Consider the following 19,264-nt stretch of genomic DNA (forward strand, 5'->3'; position numbering starts at 1 on the left):
GAAACGCGTTGTCCTTTTTCAGGGAGAAGCTCAACTCCTTTGTTCCACCTTGCCCTCTTTTCTTTTTGTCAAATCCACTACAATTGAAAGATTAATTAAGCAATCACGGATTCAAGTAGGATTGGAAAGTCGATCCACCTATTGTCTTCGAAATTGTAGTTTAGCCTATTGTAGCTTCTCCATTCTACAATTCCAAAGGTTGGATTCACTTTTGTAATTCTGCCAATGCTAGTCTCACTTTATCCTAGCTCAGATTTTAAGAGAATGTAATTAAAATGGGTTGAAAATTTTAGTTAAATAAAGTTAATAAAATGTGAAGTCCATTACAAAGATAGTAAAAAGCAAATGGAATAATTATTTATAGACGGACGAAAATGGTTAATCGAAATAATTAATGGCGGGCGGAGGGAGTATTTGATACTCATTTATGAGTTGGATTCATTAATTTGTATGTGAATTATGTTAGAAAAATTAGGTCTCTATTTAATTAATGGCCGTGCGATTAAGGAGAAATTTCTGAATATGTGTTTAAATTCGCTGGCCTTTCGAGATAAGAGATTCAATTCGCTTACCTTTCGAAATATGGGTCCGAGACATGCGAATTTTTCGAAATAAGGGTTTTACTCCTTTTTATATTTATTCTCTTCATTTTTTGTATTATTTCTCTTCCAATAATTATAGATTTACTAAACTATCATTTAACTCATCTCTCAAAACGATTAGCTCAAGCCGCCTCCGCCTCCGGCTCGACCCTCCACTTCATAATTCCCAACAGCAGCTTCTGCTCCGCATCTCAAATGCGTCGTCTCTCTCTTCCTCCTTAAATTAAAACCCTAACTCTTCTACACTTCAATCTACCAATGGCTCAACCTCAACAACAGGTTTTATACTCATTCTGTGTGTGTGAGTGTGTGTGTATTTTCGCATTATAGATAATTTAATTATGAGCGCGTGTGTGTGTGTGTGTTGAGTAGGAAGAAGGGTGGCCGTTGTGGCTGCAGCCGCTGAACGTGAGAGTTGGGCTGGAGAGGAACAGTGATCTCAATGCCTCTCTCTCCTTCAACACTCTGCTTACCTCTTCCCCAATCTCCTCCGACGATTTCTCTTCTGATCTTGATACTCAGGTTTATTTATTACTTTCATTTAGGGATGTCAATCGGGCCAACCCGTTCGGGTTGTCGGGCCATTCGGGTACGGGCTATTCGGGTTATATTTTTTCGGGTTATAAAAGTTCGACCCTAATCCTAACCCTTCGGGTTTCGGGCTAACCCACCGGGTTATTCGGGCCAATGCGTATTTTTAATTCTTTTAATATTTTCAAAAAATAATACGTATTTTAAATTTTCTTTAATTATATACATATTTTTAATTAGTCATTCAACAATGAAATACATATTTTTAATTTTCTTTAATATTTTTAAAAAAGATTAAGTTATTTAAATTTAAATAACTTATTCATTACATAATTATTTACAAAATATCTATCAATAGTATGTTTATGTTTATGTATTTAAAACATAAATCAACACTTTGTTTCAAAATTCAAACATAAATCAATTCGTATAAAATTAAATAAAATTTTCATAACGTGAGAGGTGCATCGTAGATGTAACAAAAATATTTTGAATTGTTAAAGAGTGAATTATCAAGATGTTAGCTAATTGGAGTAACTCTAAGTTTTCTTGAATTATGATTGGTCAAATTTAATTTATTCCAGCTGTAAATAAGTCAAATAATAATTTATCTTTGTTTTAAGAATCATCAAAGTACGCATAATTCAATGACAAAGCGGCGTCAAAACACTTTGCACTATTATATTGGAAATATACTAAAAGAAAGCTTTTATATACGAGTATTTATGAATCCATGAACCACATGGTGATTTTTTTCGTGATCTTATATAGTCGGTTGACGTATTTGGATTTTGCATGGTTTTAGAGGGTTATCTTGGATGATTTTGATTATATTTCTATATTTTGGTATATTTACATGTTTGTTGAGAAATGATAGAAAATTGATTAGAAAATGTACACAAAATATGTGGATGTGCAGCAGCCTTGTTTGAGTCAATGTTTCTCGCGATTTTGAAGTCTGATAAACCTCTAATACATATCGTTCTCTTCGTCTTCGAAAGAGCTTCGCGTGGATATATTGCACGCCTCAATCGAAGCTTTGTAGAGAAAGTTATGACCGTTACAAAAACTGCTCGCTGTGTAGAAGCCTTCAACCCGACGGGCCGACCCGTAACCCGAACAGGTCAGCCCGCCTAACCCGACAACCAGAACGGGTCAGCCCGAATGGCCCGATTTTAAATTCGGGCTGCGAAATTACAACCCTAACCCTGTATTTTTATCGGGTTATTCGGGTCAGCCCGCGGGTTCGGGTTACATTGACATCCCTACTTTCATTCATTTAATTATTTTCTTGTATTTGGAAATTATAGTAATAACTGAGATTGAGGGAGCGTCTAGGAATCTTAATTACTCAAGATCTTCATCAACAAGTTGTCCCCCACTTTATTAATTTTGTGGTGTAGTGCTTCAGAGTTGCAACATGTATGTTCTTGAGGTGGCGGTGAAGTGGAGGGTGGAGGCGGAGGCGGAGGCGGAGTGCGCAAATAGCTTGGAGGGAGGTAAAATGAAAATTTTGAGAGATGGGTTAAATGATAGTTTAGTAAATCTATAATTATTGGAAGAGAAATAATAAGAAAAATGAAGAGAATAAATATAAAAAGGTGTAAAACCCTTATTCCGAAAAATTCGCATGTATCGGACCCATATTTCGAAAGGTAAGTGAATTGAATCCCTTATCTCGAAAGGTTAGCGAATTTAAACTCATATTCCAAAATTTCTCGCGATTTTAAGTGTACTTGTTTGTTTTTATTATAGTGAGTGAAAAGGGGATTGTTACATTCAAACAAAGTTCACTTTTTTCTTTTCTTATTTTTAAATTTTGAAAAATGAAATATAATACAAAGTTCCCTTCCATTTTAGTCACGATTGATGTTCCAAACTGTATAATGTTTGATTTAATCAGTAATAACTGGAATAAACAAAAAAGCATGTTTTATTTCAAAAATAAATTATTGTTCTGAATTTTCCATTCATGGATTTATAACTTTGAATCAATTGTTTGACATGATATTTAGAAAATGTTTGATTAGAATAATAAAATGACTGAGCAAATGATCTAAATCATTCATTTTATTTTATACTACTAGTAGTAAACTTAAATCCAACAAAATTGAAGACTGTGCAGGAATATAAGTGCAATAATTTGTACAAACTGTACAAATAAATAACCTCTCCCGCCAAAAAAATACACTAATTACTACAAACTTACATTACATCTAAAAAATAACACAGCAAGAAAATAGAAATCATTCATCAATAAGGTATACTATCTTCACTGATTTCATTAAAACCAGAGGTGGATGAAGAGTAGGTTCGTATCCTCGTCGAAATCTGTGACTCGCCCCTCGTAGCACTGCTCGCGCTCAGCATCTCCTGCTTAAAGTCCTTCATGGCTTTGAACCTCACGTCGTTAGTGTACGTGCTCCCCTCGGGCGTTACATCAGGAATGTCCATTTTCCCCTCGAGCATCTCAACGGCCTCTGACATCGTTGGCCTCACGGAGGGAGTTGCATTCGTGCACTGCAGAGCTATCTTCACCACTCTCTCTATCTCCTCTCTGTTGGCACCACCACCATCATTCAGCCTCGGATCAATGAGGTCATCGATGTTCTTGCTCTCGTTCAAGTGGCTTGCCTGGAACAACACGAAGAAAGATTAAGCAGATGGAAACAATCCCTTGAGATGTGAATATGTTTAGTACCCAATCAAGAAGGCAGATGAAATTGTGACTAGGCATGTAGTTGTTGTTGCTTTTTCCACTAACTATCTCCAAAAGCACGACTCCGAAGCTGTAGACGTCTGCTTTGTCGGTCAGATAACCCCACAGTGCATATTCGGGCGCCATGTATCCTCTGAAAAAGGGACGGGAGCGCTTGTTAGTGTCGTGTCAAGCCAGGGAAGAGAGATGGAAAACTTACATTGTTCCAGCAACTTTCGTGCTAATGTGTGTCTTCTCATCTTCATTGAGCCGAGCCAGTCCAAAATCGGATATCTTAGGATTCAGATCGCTGTCCAGCAGCACGTTCGTGGCTTTGATGTCTCGATGCACAATTTTCAGCCTTGATTCGTCGTGGAGAAAAGCTAGCCCTTTTGCAATTCCAACGCAGATCTTGAACCTCGTTGGCCAGTTTAGCATTATTTGGCTTCTCCCGTTTGATTCTGATGTGTAGTCTTTGTCAACGAAATCATCTAATCGAATAGAAGTTAGGGAATAAGCCTATGTACGTACCGAACAAGACGTGTGCAAGGCTATTGTTTTTCATGTACTCGTATACCACCAGCAACTGATCGCCTTCAATGCAGCATCCGTATAGCTTCACAAGATTCGGGTGCTGTAAACACGAAATCATGCCAATTTCGTTCAAAAACTCACGATTCCCTTGTCTTGATTTAGACGAGAGTTGCTTCACAGCAATGACAGTGCCATCGGGCAGTTCACCCTGCAACGGGACATCTATCAGTAAAAAGAAGGCAACATCTAAAAAACAATGCTTCCATGAACAGAGCAAGCACCTTATATACTGAGCCAAAGCCACCTTCTCCTATTTTATTCGCAGCGTCAAAATCGTCAGTAGCAGCTCGAATCTGTTTGAGTGTCAACACGACCGTTTGCAGTTCTAGACCTTCGAGATCTATCAGGAGAAAGCCATTCAATATGCCTTCAACTTTGAGTTGCACTAGAAATCGATTGACTTACCATTTCTACCTTGTTTTCGGCCTGTCAAGTAACCTTTCCACCAAAGGATTCCGAATATTGAGAGAATAACAAACACTGTCAAAACTGCAGCTGTTACATATGCAGTTACATGCTTCTTGTTTCCATATGAACAGACTTTAAATGCTGCATAAAGAAATAGACGGAAAAAATATTCAAAAAGTTGTCGAACAAAGAGCATATGTTTCGAATACAAAACAAGATGAACAGAAGTACTGACTTGGATCGACTGAGATGGCTGAGATAAGAGCACCGTAATCCCCTCTGTTGGGAATCCGAGTAGTCCCTTTACCAGCCCAGTAAAACCGGATCTCCAACGTATGATCAGTCACGTTAGCACTAAAGTGTCTTACAACAGGCTTTTGAGCTCCACGAGCCTCATCTTCAATGTTGAAGTTTTCCCGCACTAATTTCTCCTGATGCAGAAACAGTATCAGAAAAGCACGAAAGCATGTTGGCGACACAATAAGTTGTATAATATGTCGAACCAACCTGAATGTATATATCAAACATACGCTCCCCGAGACTGTAATACGAGCTGTTTTCGTTTGTGAAAATTATCTCAGCAAAGTGCAGGCTTATATTATACACCCCATTCTCCAAGCAATAATGGAAATACGTAAGTGAAAGAGGGCTGAGGCGGGCACTACTGTACAATACTGGGATATTTGGCGTGGGAATGTTGACTGCACGTGATCTCTGGTAAGAAGGTTCGTCTAAGAAGTCACCGGTGCTAACAAAGCCCCAGTAGTTGGCGCTTAGATATCTGTCAGAATCAACTCCACCATCTCCTTCGTATATAACTTTTCTATCGGTTTCTTTGACGTGCAAGTCATACCCACCACAGTTAACTTGCAACGAACATTTATCTGCAAGAGGCGAAGTTAACATTCTAGGTACATATTCTGCGTAGAATACTGAGAGAACGGAGAAGCTGTGAAACTTCAGAAAAACAAAAACGGAACTATTAAAAACTTCTACCAAATTGGATGTACTCAAATATTCAAATTTGAGCAGAAATAAGCCAACTCTAGAGGCGGGCTACATCTTGGGTTAATAAACATAGAAAGGAATGGATTACTTACATCTGGGGCAGACGACATCTTCTATGCACGGAAGAGTTCGTTTCCTTTAAGAGTGAGCATGATTAGCAACTTCACTTTTTTTTTCTGTTGGTAGACTATAAATTACTAAGAGAGGATAGAAGAAAGTGCATCTTACATTGTATCCGGTTGAGATGAGCCTTTGAATAAGTTTACGTTTCGATTCCTGTTTCAGAGAAACATAGAAAATGAAATGCTAACATCAACGTATTCATATAATAAGGGAAACTCAATGGTTTTTCTTACATGTCTAGTCGACAAGCAGGTTCCTCGGGGCCTTGCAAAGTAAAATTGTTGTAGGACAGATCGCTGCATATCAATGTTACAAACTTTGTAAACACAAGTTATAGCATATTCTGTGGCAGTGAAGTCATAAAGAAGGGAGTATAAAGTGTTACAAACGAAAAACGTACATATTGCCTCCGTCTTTCAATAGTGTGTCAGGTATCTTTCCACTCAGCCTGTTGCCGGTCGCAAACCTGATAACAGGAAAGAAAACACTCACCTTATAAGGGTTATGGTTCTTTCAGATCGAAGACTGCAACCAGAAAGAGCCACTCGAGGGAAATAAGTTCGAGAAATTTCATTAAGCGATAAGTGGTGCAGGATAAATGTAGTAAGAGAAGATGAGCTGAATTAAGTGAAAACATACACTACTTTCAGTTTTCTTGCGATGTGACTAGGAATCATGCCCTCTAACATGTTGAAACTGACGTCCCTGTCGATAACATAGACAAGAAACTAAAAACTAATGAACTTTTAGAAAATAAGCAAAAGTCACTTATGTTAGTTAGTACTTTCACATATTCATTCTTCTCAAACATAAAATCCACATCGAGCGATAAAAGAAACCGGTATTCATTGAAGTAGTTCGGTTACTCACAACATCTCCAGAAGTCTAAGCTTCCATACATACGCAGGAATTTCGCCAGTGATTTTGCAGTTTCTCAGTATCCTGTTTCCAACAATGCATCATCTTATTCTGTTACAGAGAGTGAGAAATTAACCAGGAAGCATTTCAAATTTAGAGTTACTCGCATACAGCGATGTTAGGCCTGTAGTGCTCCTCAGCAAAGGAAATCCCTGAGACGGCCCTTTTAGGTCGCTAATCCTCCTGTGCATTGAAGTTCCGTCAAAATACTTATTAAAGTTAACTATATAGAAATATCGAGGAAGGGAATGTCGTGTGCTCACAGAGTTTCTAACGTATCAAGAAGAGATATGTTCAAAGGAATGGGCCCCCCTAGTCCGCTAGCAATCATTTCTCTTCATCGATAAAACGGATGTTAATAGAAGTATACGAGGAGTTATCTGTACTACTCTCTAGTCTCTACTGTAAGGGTACATAGAGATCTTACAGATTTGTAAGTTGCTTCCAGTTCTTAATGAAGTCGGGTATTGGTCCACTTAGGTTGTTGTCGTTTATCCTACTGCGATGCAAAAAGAAACTGTTGAAAACACTAGAGCATAAAAGAAACAGATAAATTGAAGAACTTACAAATCTTTTAGTTTTGTTAAATTTGCAAGCGAATTCGGTAGCTCCCCTGTCAGTGGGTTGGACGACAACAACCTGTAATTCATAAATGCAGTAAATCGATATTAGTTTTGGTTTTGAGCATTCCTCATTTGAAACACGAGATCTTACAGGCTCGTTAAATTTGTCATTCTTCCAATGTCAGGAGGAATAGCCCCGGAGAACTGGTTTGCCTCGAGGTTCCTGATGAGCACGATAGTGAAGAATAAGAAAAGGCCTTAAATGTTACGTTTTCCGAAACTTGGTGAAAAATCAATGTCACTAGAGAACATTAACTGCTTACGTACAGGTATGTAAGGCTAGCAAAGTTTGCTAGATACTTTGGTATTTGTCCAGATAAACGGTTTACAAGCACAGAGCTGCACGGGAAGTTCAGGTAGCATTCTCAGTAATCAGAGAAACACCGATGTAATGTAGCAAAATGACAAGTGCAATATACCACAACTTACATAAAATCAAGTTGCAACGAAGACCACTCTTCCGGGATTGTACCAGTTAGAAGATTGTAGGCAAAATCACTGAAAATCAAAAAACAAAAACAGAAGGGAATGTGTATATCAAAACTAAGTCACTACCATTTGAGGTAAAAGCTGGTGTTGAAGTCTGTTCTTACACATGCTCGAGGTGTTGAAGCTTTACAATTGACAACGGAAGAACTCCAGGAAGATTGTAACTCTTAATCACACTGCATTAAGTTGAAAACACGAAAAGTCATTATGATCCGATGCTGGGAGAGTTACAATAAAGTGATCAAGAAACGAGAACCATACAGCGTAGTAACATGGCAGATGGTGTTGTTGTTGAAATTGCAATTGCATTCGACATAACCATCAGAGTTTGGTGGGGGAGTTTGTGTGATCCCACCCATCTCCATTTCACATAAATCGGCATTAAACGACCAATGCACTGCACCCAACTCATTGGCTATCTCTTTGAAGACATCAACTAAGCACAGAAACAGAACAACATCTCCAAATGAATAAAGGAGGAAGCAACAAATCCAAATCATCATCTTCATATTAGTAAGTATGTTCCTTGACAAATTCATTTCAATCCAAATATAATCCCTTCAGCAAACAATAGCCAATTACTGCAGTTTCTTATCAGTTTGTGTGTGTATTTAAATTTACACTAAACATCTCAATTCATTCTGGATTTTCAAGCCAGGAATCCAATATCTATGAGTTCCTAAGTATGAAAAGAAAAGAAAAGAATCATAAACAATAGTAACTATCAATCACTGCTGCTTAGTTAATCCTCCACTTTAATCAAACACTAATCCAAAATTGAAGGAGAAAAGCGGTTACTAACCTTCAACCTGAGGCACCCTCTGTGACCCCGACAACCTCGAAAACCAGTAACAGAAAACCACAACAGCCCACAAACTTCTTCCCACAAACATCGTTCTCAAGCATCAAGACTGCAACTTTACTACAACAAACACTAAAAATTCTAGTTTACAGTTCAAATGCGATGCAATTACATACAAATATTTGATATTTGATATTTCTTTCGTATCTGAGTAGGAATGGGAAAGCGAATGCGCAGAGTCAGCACAAGAAAACAACAGGACTGAAGTTGCGGTAACAAAAATCCAGACTTTTTCTTGAATATAATTAAACCACTTGTTGCTGGATTTGGGATTTCGTTGTAACTATTTAGTATTTGGGCTGTCGATCTTTTTTTTGTCGTGACAGTTATTATATTTTATGATTGTGAAGAATGATTTTTTATTATAATATTCAAGCGCAAGATGCTAACTTTGAATTTTCAAGTACTTTCTGGTGATCTTGCCTTAGCCAAATAAGGTGAATTTCTATTCAGATTGTTTGTCCTAATCATCACTGAAATTACAAGAATATTGAATGTTCAGATCAAACAAATACTCTTCTAATTCGTTTATGCACAGGAGCGGGCAGTCTGGCGGCTGAAATTTGGAATTTTTTTTCTTTCAATGCACATTTTTTAAATGATGATTGGATATAATTGAATGATCATGAGACGCTTTGAATGATTGTACGGTACTACTACTTGTCGAAGCAATTCACGTGTTCAGCTTGATTTTGACTAAATTTAAGGGAACCTAATCAATCGTGTTCATGTGTATGTGTATCTATACTTTAAATATGATAACTTTGGATACTATAATTACTAACATCATCTTGAATAGTTAAACATAGAAGGTATATAAAAAAGATATACTATATTATTTATTTATCTTTTCAAAAGAAAAAAATATGCACTTTTTTAAACAGTAACAAACTCCAAAGAAAAAGGTTATTTTCTAAAATAAAAATAATAGCTTAAAATATATTCTAAAATATTAAAGTACGATACCTTTTCCAATATAGTTTCCTTAAAAATGATTTTTCGGCGATAGTTATAAGATTTTACATTTCTATCGATGAAGAAGTAAAGATATCTCTTTAAAATAAGAAAATTATAATATATTTTCAAATATTTTTTTCTAAATAATTTTTTATGAAAAAAAGACAATTACGATAGTTATAAAGACTTTCCCTCTCCCTATTTAAGATGTTCTAACAAAAGGAAAAAAAATATTTCAGCGTTGACAATTCGACAGTCACCTACTATTAATAGTAAAATCCAATTCCATGTATATAAAATTCATGTCGTGGAGAATTCATACAAGTCAGTATGTTACTATGTTTTTTATTATAATGTTTCTGATACGTGCCATCAAAGTTATACATATATGAAGTCAAGAAAATTGGCTCACGTTGAATGAAGAGCATGTCATTCTTTTATGATATATGGCTGATAATTTTCAAACAATACGAAAATTTTGAACATGTGCGAAATTAATGTATTTGAGTTCGTGTACTTATTGAGTTGACCGATCCGAATCCGATAATTTTAAATTGAATTCAGGTGATCTATTAAAAAAATATTATTAATTTAAACTGTTATTCTTTTAAAAATATATATACATTACATTAATTAGTTCATCGTGTAAATCAGGTTAAAAAATCATGTTTTATCATGTAATATCATATTTTAATTCGAATTGTTATCGTGTCATGTCAACCATATTATATTGTGTAATGTACACGTTGGGTTAGGATTTAAAATAGCATGTTGAGATCATATTAAGGTTGAGAGTTATTTTAACAGGTCAAGTTAGGCTTTATTAGAGCATCCACAGTGGGACGGATGCCCCGACAGACATCTCGACGGACTTCCCAAAAACACCTCCTGTCACATCACAAGGACATCCCACTGCACTGCCACGTCATAAGGACATCCCATTGCACAATGGCGGACATCCACAATAATAAAAATTCATAAATTCACCAAATTAAACAATTTACGGAATCAAACAATTTACGGAATTAAAATTTCGACACGAATACGGAGAAAATGCAACCATTTTATTTAAAACAAAAAACATACATAATTATTAAAAAAAATACATAGTTAAAAAAAATAACCTCAAGCTTCGACAAATGCGGCCCCCGTCTCACTCCTCGTCGTCCCCGTCGCCAGTCCCGTCGTGCCCGTGGTCGGTCCCGGCGTCACTCACGGGCAGGGATGGCATCCCCAAATCGCGCCGCATATTGTCGATGGCATCCTTCAACATTAACTTGTATAAGGGGTCAGTCGCTACATACCACTTCTCCATGGTGTGTATCAGGGTCTCATGCTGTTGTATGCGGACGAGTGAGGGGAGCTCGGGATCGATCTGGGAAAAAGCTGCCGATTGAACCTCGGGGACCCGCTGGCGCTTCACATCATCGGCGGACATACCGCCGGTTGACGTGCGGAGGTTGTTTTGGTAGGTGCCGATAAATCGGCTGAGTTGCCTCCTCAGCCGCTCCCACTGTTTCCGACATTGCTCTCCATCGTGAGGCTTCCCACCTAGCGGTTTGAATTGGAGGTAGATTTGGCTAATGCGCCACCACATTATGTCGATATGCTGGTTAGCCCCGACGTAGGGATCCTCGACTACACTGATCCAAGCCTTTGCCAGTGCGACACACTCCCCTATGCTCCAGATTGTCCTCTTTCTCCCGCCGGCTTCCTCTCCCTCCTCCTCGGCCCCCACCCCACCCTCGTTCCCCGCACACGAGGACGAGGTAGTGCCCTTGCCCTTGCCCTTCCCTCTCCCCTGCTTCCGCGTCCTCCCTGCCGCCGGTGGCATCTTAGTGGGAGACTCCCTGACCGGAGATAATCCCAACTCCTCAAAAGAGAAAGTCTCAATCCCGGTGAACTGATTCTCCAGAGGAGTACTCTGGGGGGAATCACTAGACAATAAATCCATGTAGGGGAGATAGACATTGTCCCCAGGTGATTGGGGGACCCCCTGCCTGCTCCCCCCGCAGCGGCAGGCATGCCCTGCATCATCCCGGGCATCATTATCCCGGGCATTTGGGGCATCATCCCACACCAAGGGGTGTACATATTGTAGTACCCGTGCATCATTCCCGCCATTTGGGGTTGGGGAATCACCGGCGCCATTCCGGACATCATCCCGGACATCGGTGCACTTCCGCCGATATTTCCCCCAACTCTAATGGGAAAAGTCGGCGTTTGTGACTAGCTCGTGGCGGGGGAATCACTATCGTGGTGCTCCATTTATCTTCAAAAGAAATGAAAATAGAGAGAGAGAGAGAAACTCGTTAAAACAAGTGGTGCGAATGAAATGTAGTTCAACGAGCCGTATATATAGAGTTTTTTTATAAAAAAAATAAAAATCGGGACGTCTGTCGTGGCACCGCAATGGCAGGCGTCCCGATGGACGTCCCCGGAATGCCGCGGAACTCCGGTGTCCGCAACGCACGTCCGCGTCCGTCTCCCTGCTGCCTAATGGGCGGACGTCCGCTTAGGTTGGATTGTCAATCAAATTGATCCGATAACAACCATATGATTTATGACATGTATAAAATGTTCCAATTTTAAATATACGGGGATTCAGTATATTCTTAAATGGATTCAAACATCTATAAATAACATAATCCATATAGCATGGGAAAGATCACATAGCTTCTAGTATTCTATAATCTCATTTTTAATTCAAAGCTCACTTTCCAATATACATGCATTTCATATCACATTATTCACAACCTATTGCCTAATACACCCACGACAAAAAAAATAGAGGGAGCTAGATTGGAGGGAACTAGACAAAGAGTGAGAGATAAAAATAAGCTTAAAAAAAAAGTGTGGAACGAAGGGCTTAGCTGGCACGAATACGGGCCGAACTCCTCCTAAAAAAAGAGCCACTTTTAGGTTTATTAGTAAATCTAATGAGATTATAGGCCCATGCACCAGCAATCGCTCCAGCGGTTGGGCCCAATAGATAGATTTGTAGTTGTTTGATACTATAGCTGGCCCTAATGAAGCTCCTGAAATGGGCCTGCAACCAAGCCCAAATAACTAATAAAAATGTTTCTCGTCTAATCAATAGATTGAATGGAATTCAAACGTACCCAGCAAACAAGACATTTACTGAAATGGCCATCATCCCAGCAAGCTCTCCAATCTGCATCAATAAAAGCCAACCATATAACTTTTGAACTTTAAAAAAAGTCAACTGAATAACTTATGTCACTCTCTAAATGCATAAAATTAATCAAATTATGACGTGTATTTGCATAATGAACAAATGATCATAGTTTAATTAATTCCAAGAAAAGTAAGCCGACTGACTCTATTCTGTTCTTTTTCAACTAATTTAGTGATTGAGCAATATTATTCAATTAGAAATAGATTAAAATAATTAGCGCTCTATTGTCCAGTTGCGACGCCGGAAATGACGAACATGAGGTAGAATGTGATGATAAATTCTAAAACCAAAGACTGTAGGTCAGTGCCGGCAGGAAGGGTTCCGACGAAGTAATCATGCCGCCCTGGATCCAACTACTGGAGCTGCTACATACCCAGCAGGTACCTACAAATATTATGTCAAATCGTCACAAAAATCAAGAAAATTTAACATTTTTTCGTGATTGTACTTTAGACTTTGATTTGGATGAAGTCGTCTATAATGAGAAAACCAAATTTATATCTAGTCTATATTAGTTTGACAACATATTTAACACCTATTCAGTCACATCATGAATTTAAGACATGTATATATTTAACATCAATAATATATTACACATATACTATCTAAATATTTATTCATGGGAAAATTGGTAATAAGGTTATTAAACTGCATACTTTTCCAATCAATTTTTAAAATTGGGTGACATACTAAAAGTTAACTAAATTTCATACTCCCTCCGTTCCCAAAGAGTATGAACTTTGGGTTCGGCACGGGTTTTAATGCATTATTGTTAAAGTAAGAAAGAGATAGATAAAGAATGTTTTTTAAGTATTATTAGTAGGGAATGAGTCTCACTTCATTCAATAAAAATAGTTTTCAAAATTGGAATGTTCATACTCTTTGGGGACGAACGAGAAAGGTAATAGTGTATACTCTTCGGGAGTAGTTACTACTATTTATGCATAACCTAAGTGGCTAATTTGATTTGATTGATTGGTTGTGACATGTCGTAGCTAATTTGTAAATTGTAGTCAATCAACAACAAACAGATATCCATCAATAAATCTATGTTTTTTTACCTGTCTCCAAGGAAACCTATTGCAGGAGGCGAAGGCAATGGAGACGGCAGCCGGAGATGTGGCCAACCGAGTAAATCATGACCATGACGACCACACCATGGCTATTCCGGGTTCACCGCCACAACCAACTAATATCGTGAAGTATGTACCCAACATCTCCGCTATCAACTGCAAAGCCTTGCTTAATTAATTAATTAATTTCACATCGTATCATTCAATCATTTATTTAATAGAATAGATGTACCTTTTGTATAAATGAGACAGTGAGGGAGCAAAATCTTGACTGATCATCACAATTGTGACTCGAATCTATGATGTCCATTTGCCGCCGGTGATATCTCAGCCATAATTATTTGCTAGTTTAGTAACGGTTGATTGCACGAGTGCTAATGGAATTTAAAAGAACAAATAATTTGGTTGCATAAGTGATCATGTATTTTAATTGCTCTCTTATTAATTCTTCTCCTGTTGTGTGTGACCTTAAATTAAAGAAAGCTCCATTAATTTATAAAAGTTAACGAATCCATCTATGCGACTCTCTCTCAAATGACATATATACAAAAAATTAACTCTTTGACTTGTATCTTATTGACAAATTAAAATACTCAAGTTGTGAAATAAAGTTGAACCTTGAATAATTGATAAATAGTACATATTTCATCTTTGTGCTTTTTTTTTAAAGAATTCGTTATGAACGATTTTCATCATTGTGCACATGTATATATATCTATAAAAGTCAGCTAATAATTTCGATTATTAATTAGCAAGAAATTAATATTCATTGTAACGTGGAATGAACCACCACTGTTGTGTCAACTGTTCCTTTTAGAACTTTGTGACTATGTTGTATCACAAAGCATTAATTAAATTTATAAATTTATCACATAAGCATATAAAGTTATTGTATTGGGTTGATAAGATCAAGATATATATGAGTTATTTGGGTAGATAAAATAAGATCCATGTTAGGCCATCAAAGCCCATCTTGGCTCGCTGAGGCCCGGAGCAAATTAGTTCAAAAAGGTGGATTATTTAACAGACCCAAAAGAGTGAGATAATATATCTTTATCCTAAAGCTCATCTTAATTAATTATCTTGTGCTAATTTAACATGCCTACCAAGCATGCACTAAGTAGATGCATTCACCATAGATCATCGTAATCCAATGACTAAAACGATTTTCACGTTCTCACCGTAACCGGAGATCTAATTTGAACCTCTCACTTGGATCGAGTCAAATATACATAATCTCATCCATTTATCTCAAAGATCTTATGGTCCAGATTTTTTCAATTAATTGAGCTTATTTTGTTAATTGTTATAATACGGATATAATCATAATTGAGTCTGTTACATAATTCCAAAGACTTTTAATTCTTCATTACATCAACGATGAGATAGATCCGCCTAAAAATATTACCCTTTGAGCATCAAAATATATGGTTATGTGATCACTAGTTTCCTACTATTATAGCAATCAAACCCTGTTTTTTTGCACTGCAGTAGTAGCATTACAAGAAAAAGTGGGCCGAAGATTGGGCCTAGCTTGAATTATTGCGGGCTGAACTCTTCAAAAACGACCCACTTTTGGTAATTTCACGAAGAGGTAGGTTAGTAAATCTGACGATATTGTAGACCCAGGCTCCAGCAATGGCACCAGCTGTTGGGCCAACCATATAGATCCATATGCCTCTGAAATTGTTCGACACTATAGCCGGTCCGAGACTCCTTGCCGGATTCATTGATGCTCCCGATATCGGCCTGCAAAGCCCATTCACTATTATTCAATTCAACGATGCAAAAATTTATGAAATTTAAAACATCATTATAACACATGAGAGATCACAAATTATGTAAATAAAATCCAACTTAGTTAGTCTAAGATTAAGACGTTTCCTCTCCAACTAATAGGTCATGATTTTGCAATCTGTATGTCTCAATTATTACCATATCTCAGACCATGTGTTCAGATATGATCCTTTATTGACTTTAAGTAATGTGTCGTGCCAGTTCCATAAATACACATATGAGAGTTTAATTTAAAGTAAGACTTTGTCATATTATTGGGATCGAGAAAAAATAATTACTTATTAGAGTTTAACAGATAAAAAAATACATATATTCCATGTAGAAAATGCTTTATTTATGTAGAAAATGTATTTATTTTTCAATTTCCAAGTTTCTTATTATGATAAGGATATTATATATATAGTCAAAAGTGCATATTTAATAAATATATACACCCCTATAGAGATATATACATCATTTTTTGACAATATTTGAAGTTAAAAGAGATGCATGCATTAATGAAGAATTTACATACCCAGCAAACATCACATTTAGCAATATAACTGCTCCAACAGCCAAGCCAGCAAGTTCTCCAATCTGCACCAGTAAATTTAATCTCAAATATAAATTAATTATGTTTAATTCGCTTTCACCATTAATCAAATTATTAAAAAATAAGAATATATGCCAAAACCTCCATTTTATTAACGATAATGGTCCAAATCGTTAATTAGCCTTAATTACAGTTAATGTCAATATTATGTAGGTGGAACAATCATCTTAATATTCCAACCTAATTGAGCCAACTTTACGTTGTCTTTTCCAATTAATTATGTTAACTATTTTATGGGCCAATAATTAGAGTGAGAATAATTACAGCTCTATTGTCCGTGGCGACGCCAGAGATGACGAACATGAGGTAGAATGTGATAATAAATTCTACAACCAACGACTGCACGTCCGTGCCAGTGGGTAGGGTTCCGGTGAAGTGATCGTGTGGCCCACTGAATAATAACCGTAGGGTTCCGGCGGCTAGGGTTGATCCAACTACTTGAGCGACTATATATGCAGGTACCTACAATAATATTTATGAACATTTTATTTCAATATGTAGTTTTCATGTACAGCATTTATGTGACTTGTGGTAGGCAATATATTAAAATGAAAAGCAATAACAAAACATAGATCAAAATTGCGAAAATTATTGTGAAATAGAATTAACACAAATATAAAATTAAACATAATAAATGTTGAGTCTTTGTGGGGTATATTTACTGTGAGACTTTCAATTCACAACCTGTCCTAGCTGCCTAAACTAGACAACATTAAATGTTTTAAATCACATTTATTATCGATTAAACCTATATACATAAAGAAGACCTTTTTTACTTTAAAGAATTGAAGTTTTGGATTATCCCAAAGCACGTGATAACTTCTATTTAACCAATTTTACCTAATTCTTATCTCTCACTAAATACGTGGAATTGGAAAAATTATAGTAATTGGTAGTATAAATTAGTTAATAGTACTACTATTTGTTTTATCAACTACGAAAAATAAACACCACAACAAACTTAAACACAAAATAAAAAATGTAATTGCTTGTGTTGAAATATTTTGAAAAATGACCAAAATTGAGGGTGGCATGAAAAATATAGTACTTAAGTTGACGATGCAATTGTCCACTATAACTCAGTAGGAGTAATTTTTGTATATTTTGAGATGCTTTCGTTTGTGTTCTTCTAATTTTAATTGAGACACCAAAATTAAACACGTTTTTAAATCGTATGTCATCATGTGTTTAAAAATAAAAATTTCATTAATGGACCAAATTAACGTTTCAAGTGAAACACTATATAAGAAACTAATGAGGAGTAATTTAATTATTTGGTGATATTTGGTTTGACATTGAGAAATAAACCCATAAATATACTCGATTTATCCGCACCGAATTAGTAAATATTGATAGATATGGTTTTATCTTATCGAAACGAACGCAAATCAACGTGTATTATATATATAGTGTGAAATGGTGAAAATTATTGATGAGAACACCGAGACATTCAATTCGACGAAAACCAATCACAATTGTATGCATACGCTAAGAGTCAACATAAAATGCTGTTGATTTGAAATTAAATTCAAATCAAATACTTACCATTAGTGTCCCACTTTATCATTTTTATCTGTTCGTAATTAATGTTTTCATTTTGTTTTTTATTATTATAAAATATAAAATTATCATCCATTTTTCATTACATTTTTTGAAACTCGAATCATGATCCAAGAGAGAGAGGTACCTGCTTCCAAGGGAATCTTTTACAGGTGGCGAAAGCAAGGGTGACGGCGGGGTTGAAGTGGGCGCCGGAGATGTGGCCGACGGAGTAGACCATGACCATCACCACCAGGCCCCATACTATAGCTATTCCGGGAAGAGTGATGACTTTATCTTTATCGGCGTTCACCGCGACGGCACCGCAGCCGGCAAATATCAAGAAGAATGTCCCCAGCGTCTCCGCTATTATCTGCCAACCAATTTATTTAATAAATTCAATTCAATTCAATTCACAACCAAACTAATTAATCAAATCAAATATACCTTTTGTATGAAGGGGACGGTGAGAGAGCAGCATCCGGAGTTGCGGTTGAAGTCGTCTTCTTTTATGTGCACAACAACTCCGTTTCCATTTGATGTCTCAGCCATAACAGGTAGAGATGATGGTGGTGGAGAAAGATTGAGTTTGCAAGATTTTGTGGGAAGAAGGTAGCTATATTTATGCAAGCATGGGTGATTGAGTTTGAGGGTGCTGAGTCAACTCAATGGATATTATTGTAGAGTAGTGCTAAATGGTCACATTATGGTCAGCCATAAAAATAAAAAAATAATAAAAGATAGTGTATTTAATGCCATTTCATTAAAATCAATACTTCTAAAAAGTATCAATTTTATTTGTACAATTGTACCCTTAGTTATGAAATATAAATATGAAGAGACTAGAATTTATTTAATTGGATCATTAGTTAACTCATGTTGCATGAAATTTATATAAATAAAAATTAATATTTATTAAGGTTACATGATAATTAATTTAATTATTTCTTATATTTATAATACCAACGCATCGTGGTAATACTTTTATTTTTCATATTTACTTAAAATACTCTAAATGTTTGTATATTTACAAATAAGTAAAATTGAGCTTTGATCAATATACTTATTTATATTAATAATCATGGGTTAATATTATAAATGATCACCAAACTACAGAGCATGTATCAAATTAGTTCCAAATAAATTTATTTCATAACGAGTACAAAATTTTATTGATTCCAACTTGGTATAATAGGAAAACATTTTTAAAAGGACAAAATTTTAATCTTAAATTTAAAAATAGTGTAAAAA

General features: G+C 36.3%; 2 protein-coding genes and 1 pseudogene across 4 annotated transcripts; all 3 read right to left on the reverse strand.

Annotated features, from left to right (window-relative positions):
- Positions 1 to 3,185: 3,185 nt before the first annotated feature.
- Positions 3,186 to 9,165, reverse strand: LOC121757230 (probable LRR receptor-like serine/threonine-protein kinase RFK1). Of its 3 annotated transcripts, none has more exons than XM_042152743.1 (24): positions 8,797 to 9,165; positions 8,256 to 8,430; positions 8,099 to 8,170; positions 7,935 to 8,003; positions 7,773 to 7,844; positions 7,597 to 7,668; positions 7,450 to 7,521; positions 7,310 to 7,378; positions 7,146 to 7,217; positions 6,994 to 7,065; positions 6,835 to 6,906; positions 6,604 to 6,669; positions 6,365 to 6,430; positions 6,198 to 6,260; positions 6,070 to 6,117; positions 5,934 to 5,977; positions 5,341 to 5,717; positions 5,069 to 5,264; positions 4,831 to 4,974; positions 4,647 to 4,765; positions 4,363 to 4,573; positions 4,052 to 4,292; positions 3,835 to 3,985; positions 3,186 to 3,767 (listed from the first exon to the last, which is right to left on the reverse strand). In XM_042152743.1, exons 1-24 carry the CDS (start codon positions 8,885 to 8,887, stop codon positions 3,387 to 3,389), a joined length of 3,015 nt encoding a protein of 1,004 aa, XP_042008677.1. In that variant the 5' UTR covers positions 8,888 to 9,165; the 3' UTR covers positions 3,186 to 3,386. The 3 variants fall into 3 exon arrangements, with proteins under 3 accessions (XP_042008677.1, XP_042008678.1, XP_042008676.1); XM_042152744.1 differs by having other exon boundaries at positions 4,840 to 4,974; positions 7,310 to 7,381; XM_042152742.1 differs by having other exon boundaries at positions 7,310 to 7,381.
- A 3,517-nt stretch (positions 9,166 to 12,682) lies between these two features.
- On the reverse strand, positions 12,683 to 14,395 carry LOC121757417 (annotated as a pseudogene).
- Positions 14,396 to 15,405: 1,010 nt separating this feature from the next.
- On the reverse strand, positions 15,406 to 18,677 carry LOC121759551 (aquaporin NIP1-1-like). Its single transcript, XM_042155182.1, has 5 exons — positions 18,461 to 18,677; positions 18,162 to 18,386; positions 16,739 to 16,936; positions 16,397 to 16,458; positions 15,406 to 15,834 (listed from the first exon to the last, which is right to left on the reverse strand). The coding sequence occupies exons 1-5, from the start codon at positions 18,563 to 18,565 to the stop codon at positions 15,615 to 15,617; spliced, it is 810 nt and encodes a 269-aa protein (XP_042011116.1). The 5' UTR covers positions 18,566 to 18,677; the 3' UTR covers positions 15,406 to 15,614.
- Between the last annotated feature and the right edge of the window lie 587 nt (positions 18,678 to 19,264).

Source organism: Salvia splendens, chromosome 12 (genome assembly GCF_004379255.2).
Source record: "Salvia splendens isolate huo1 chromosome 12, SspV2, whole genome shotgun sequence".
In the NCBI taxonomy this organism is placed as follows: Eukaryota; Viridiplantae; Streptophyta; class Magnoliopsida; order Lamiales; family Lamiaceae; genus Salvia; species Salvia splendens.

Excerpts from the sequence above, each read along its gene's own strand:
- LOC121757230 (XM_042152742.1), bottom strand. The coding sequence starts at position 8,887 with ATGTTTGTGGGAAGAAGTTTGTGGGCTGTTGTGGTTTTCTGTTACTGG. Across the intron at positions 5,718-5,933 it reads AGATGTCGTCTGCCCCAGAT|ATAAATGTTCGTTGCAAGTT; the intron begins GTAAGTAATCCA and ends CGCCTCTTGCAG. Across the intron at positions 3,768-3,834 it reads TCATCTGCCTTCTTGATTGG|GCAAGCCACTTGAACGAGAG; the intron begins GTACTAAACATA and ends GTGTTGTTCCAG.
- LOC121759551 (XM_042155182.1), bottom strand. The coding sequence starts at position 18,565 with ATGGCTGAGACATCAAATGGAAACGGAGTTGTTGTGCACATAAAAGAA. Across the intron at positions 18,387-18,460 it reads CCGTCCCCTTCATACAAAAG|ATAATAGCGGAGACGCTGGG; the intron begins GTATATTTGATT and ends ATTGGTTGGCAG. Across the intron at positions 16,459-16,738 it reads TCGCCACGGACAATAGAGCT|ATTGGAGAACTTGCTGGCTT; the intron begins GTAATTATTCTC and ends TTACTGGTGCAG.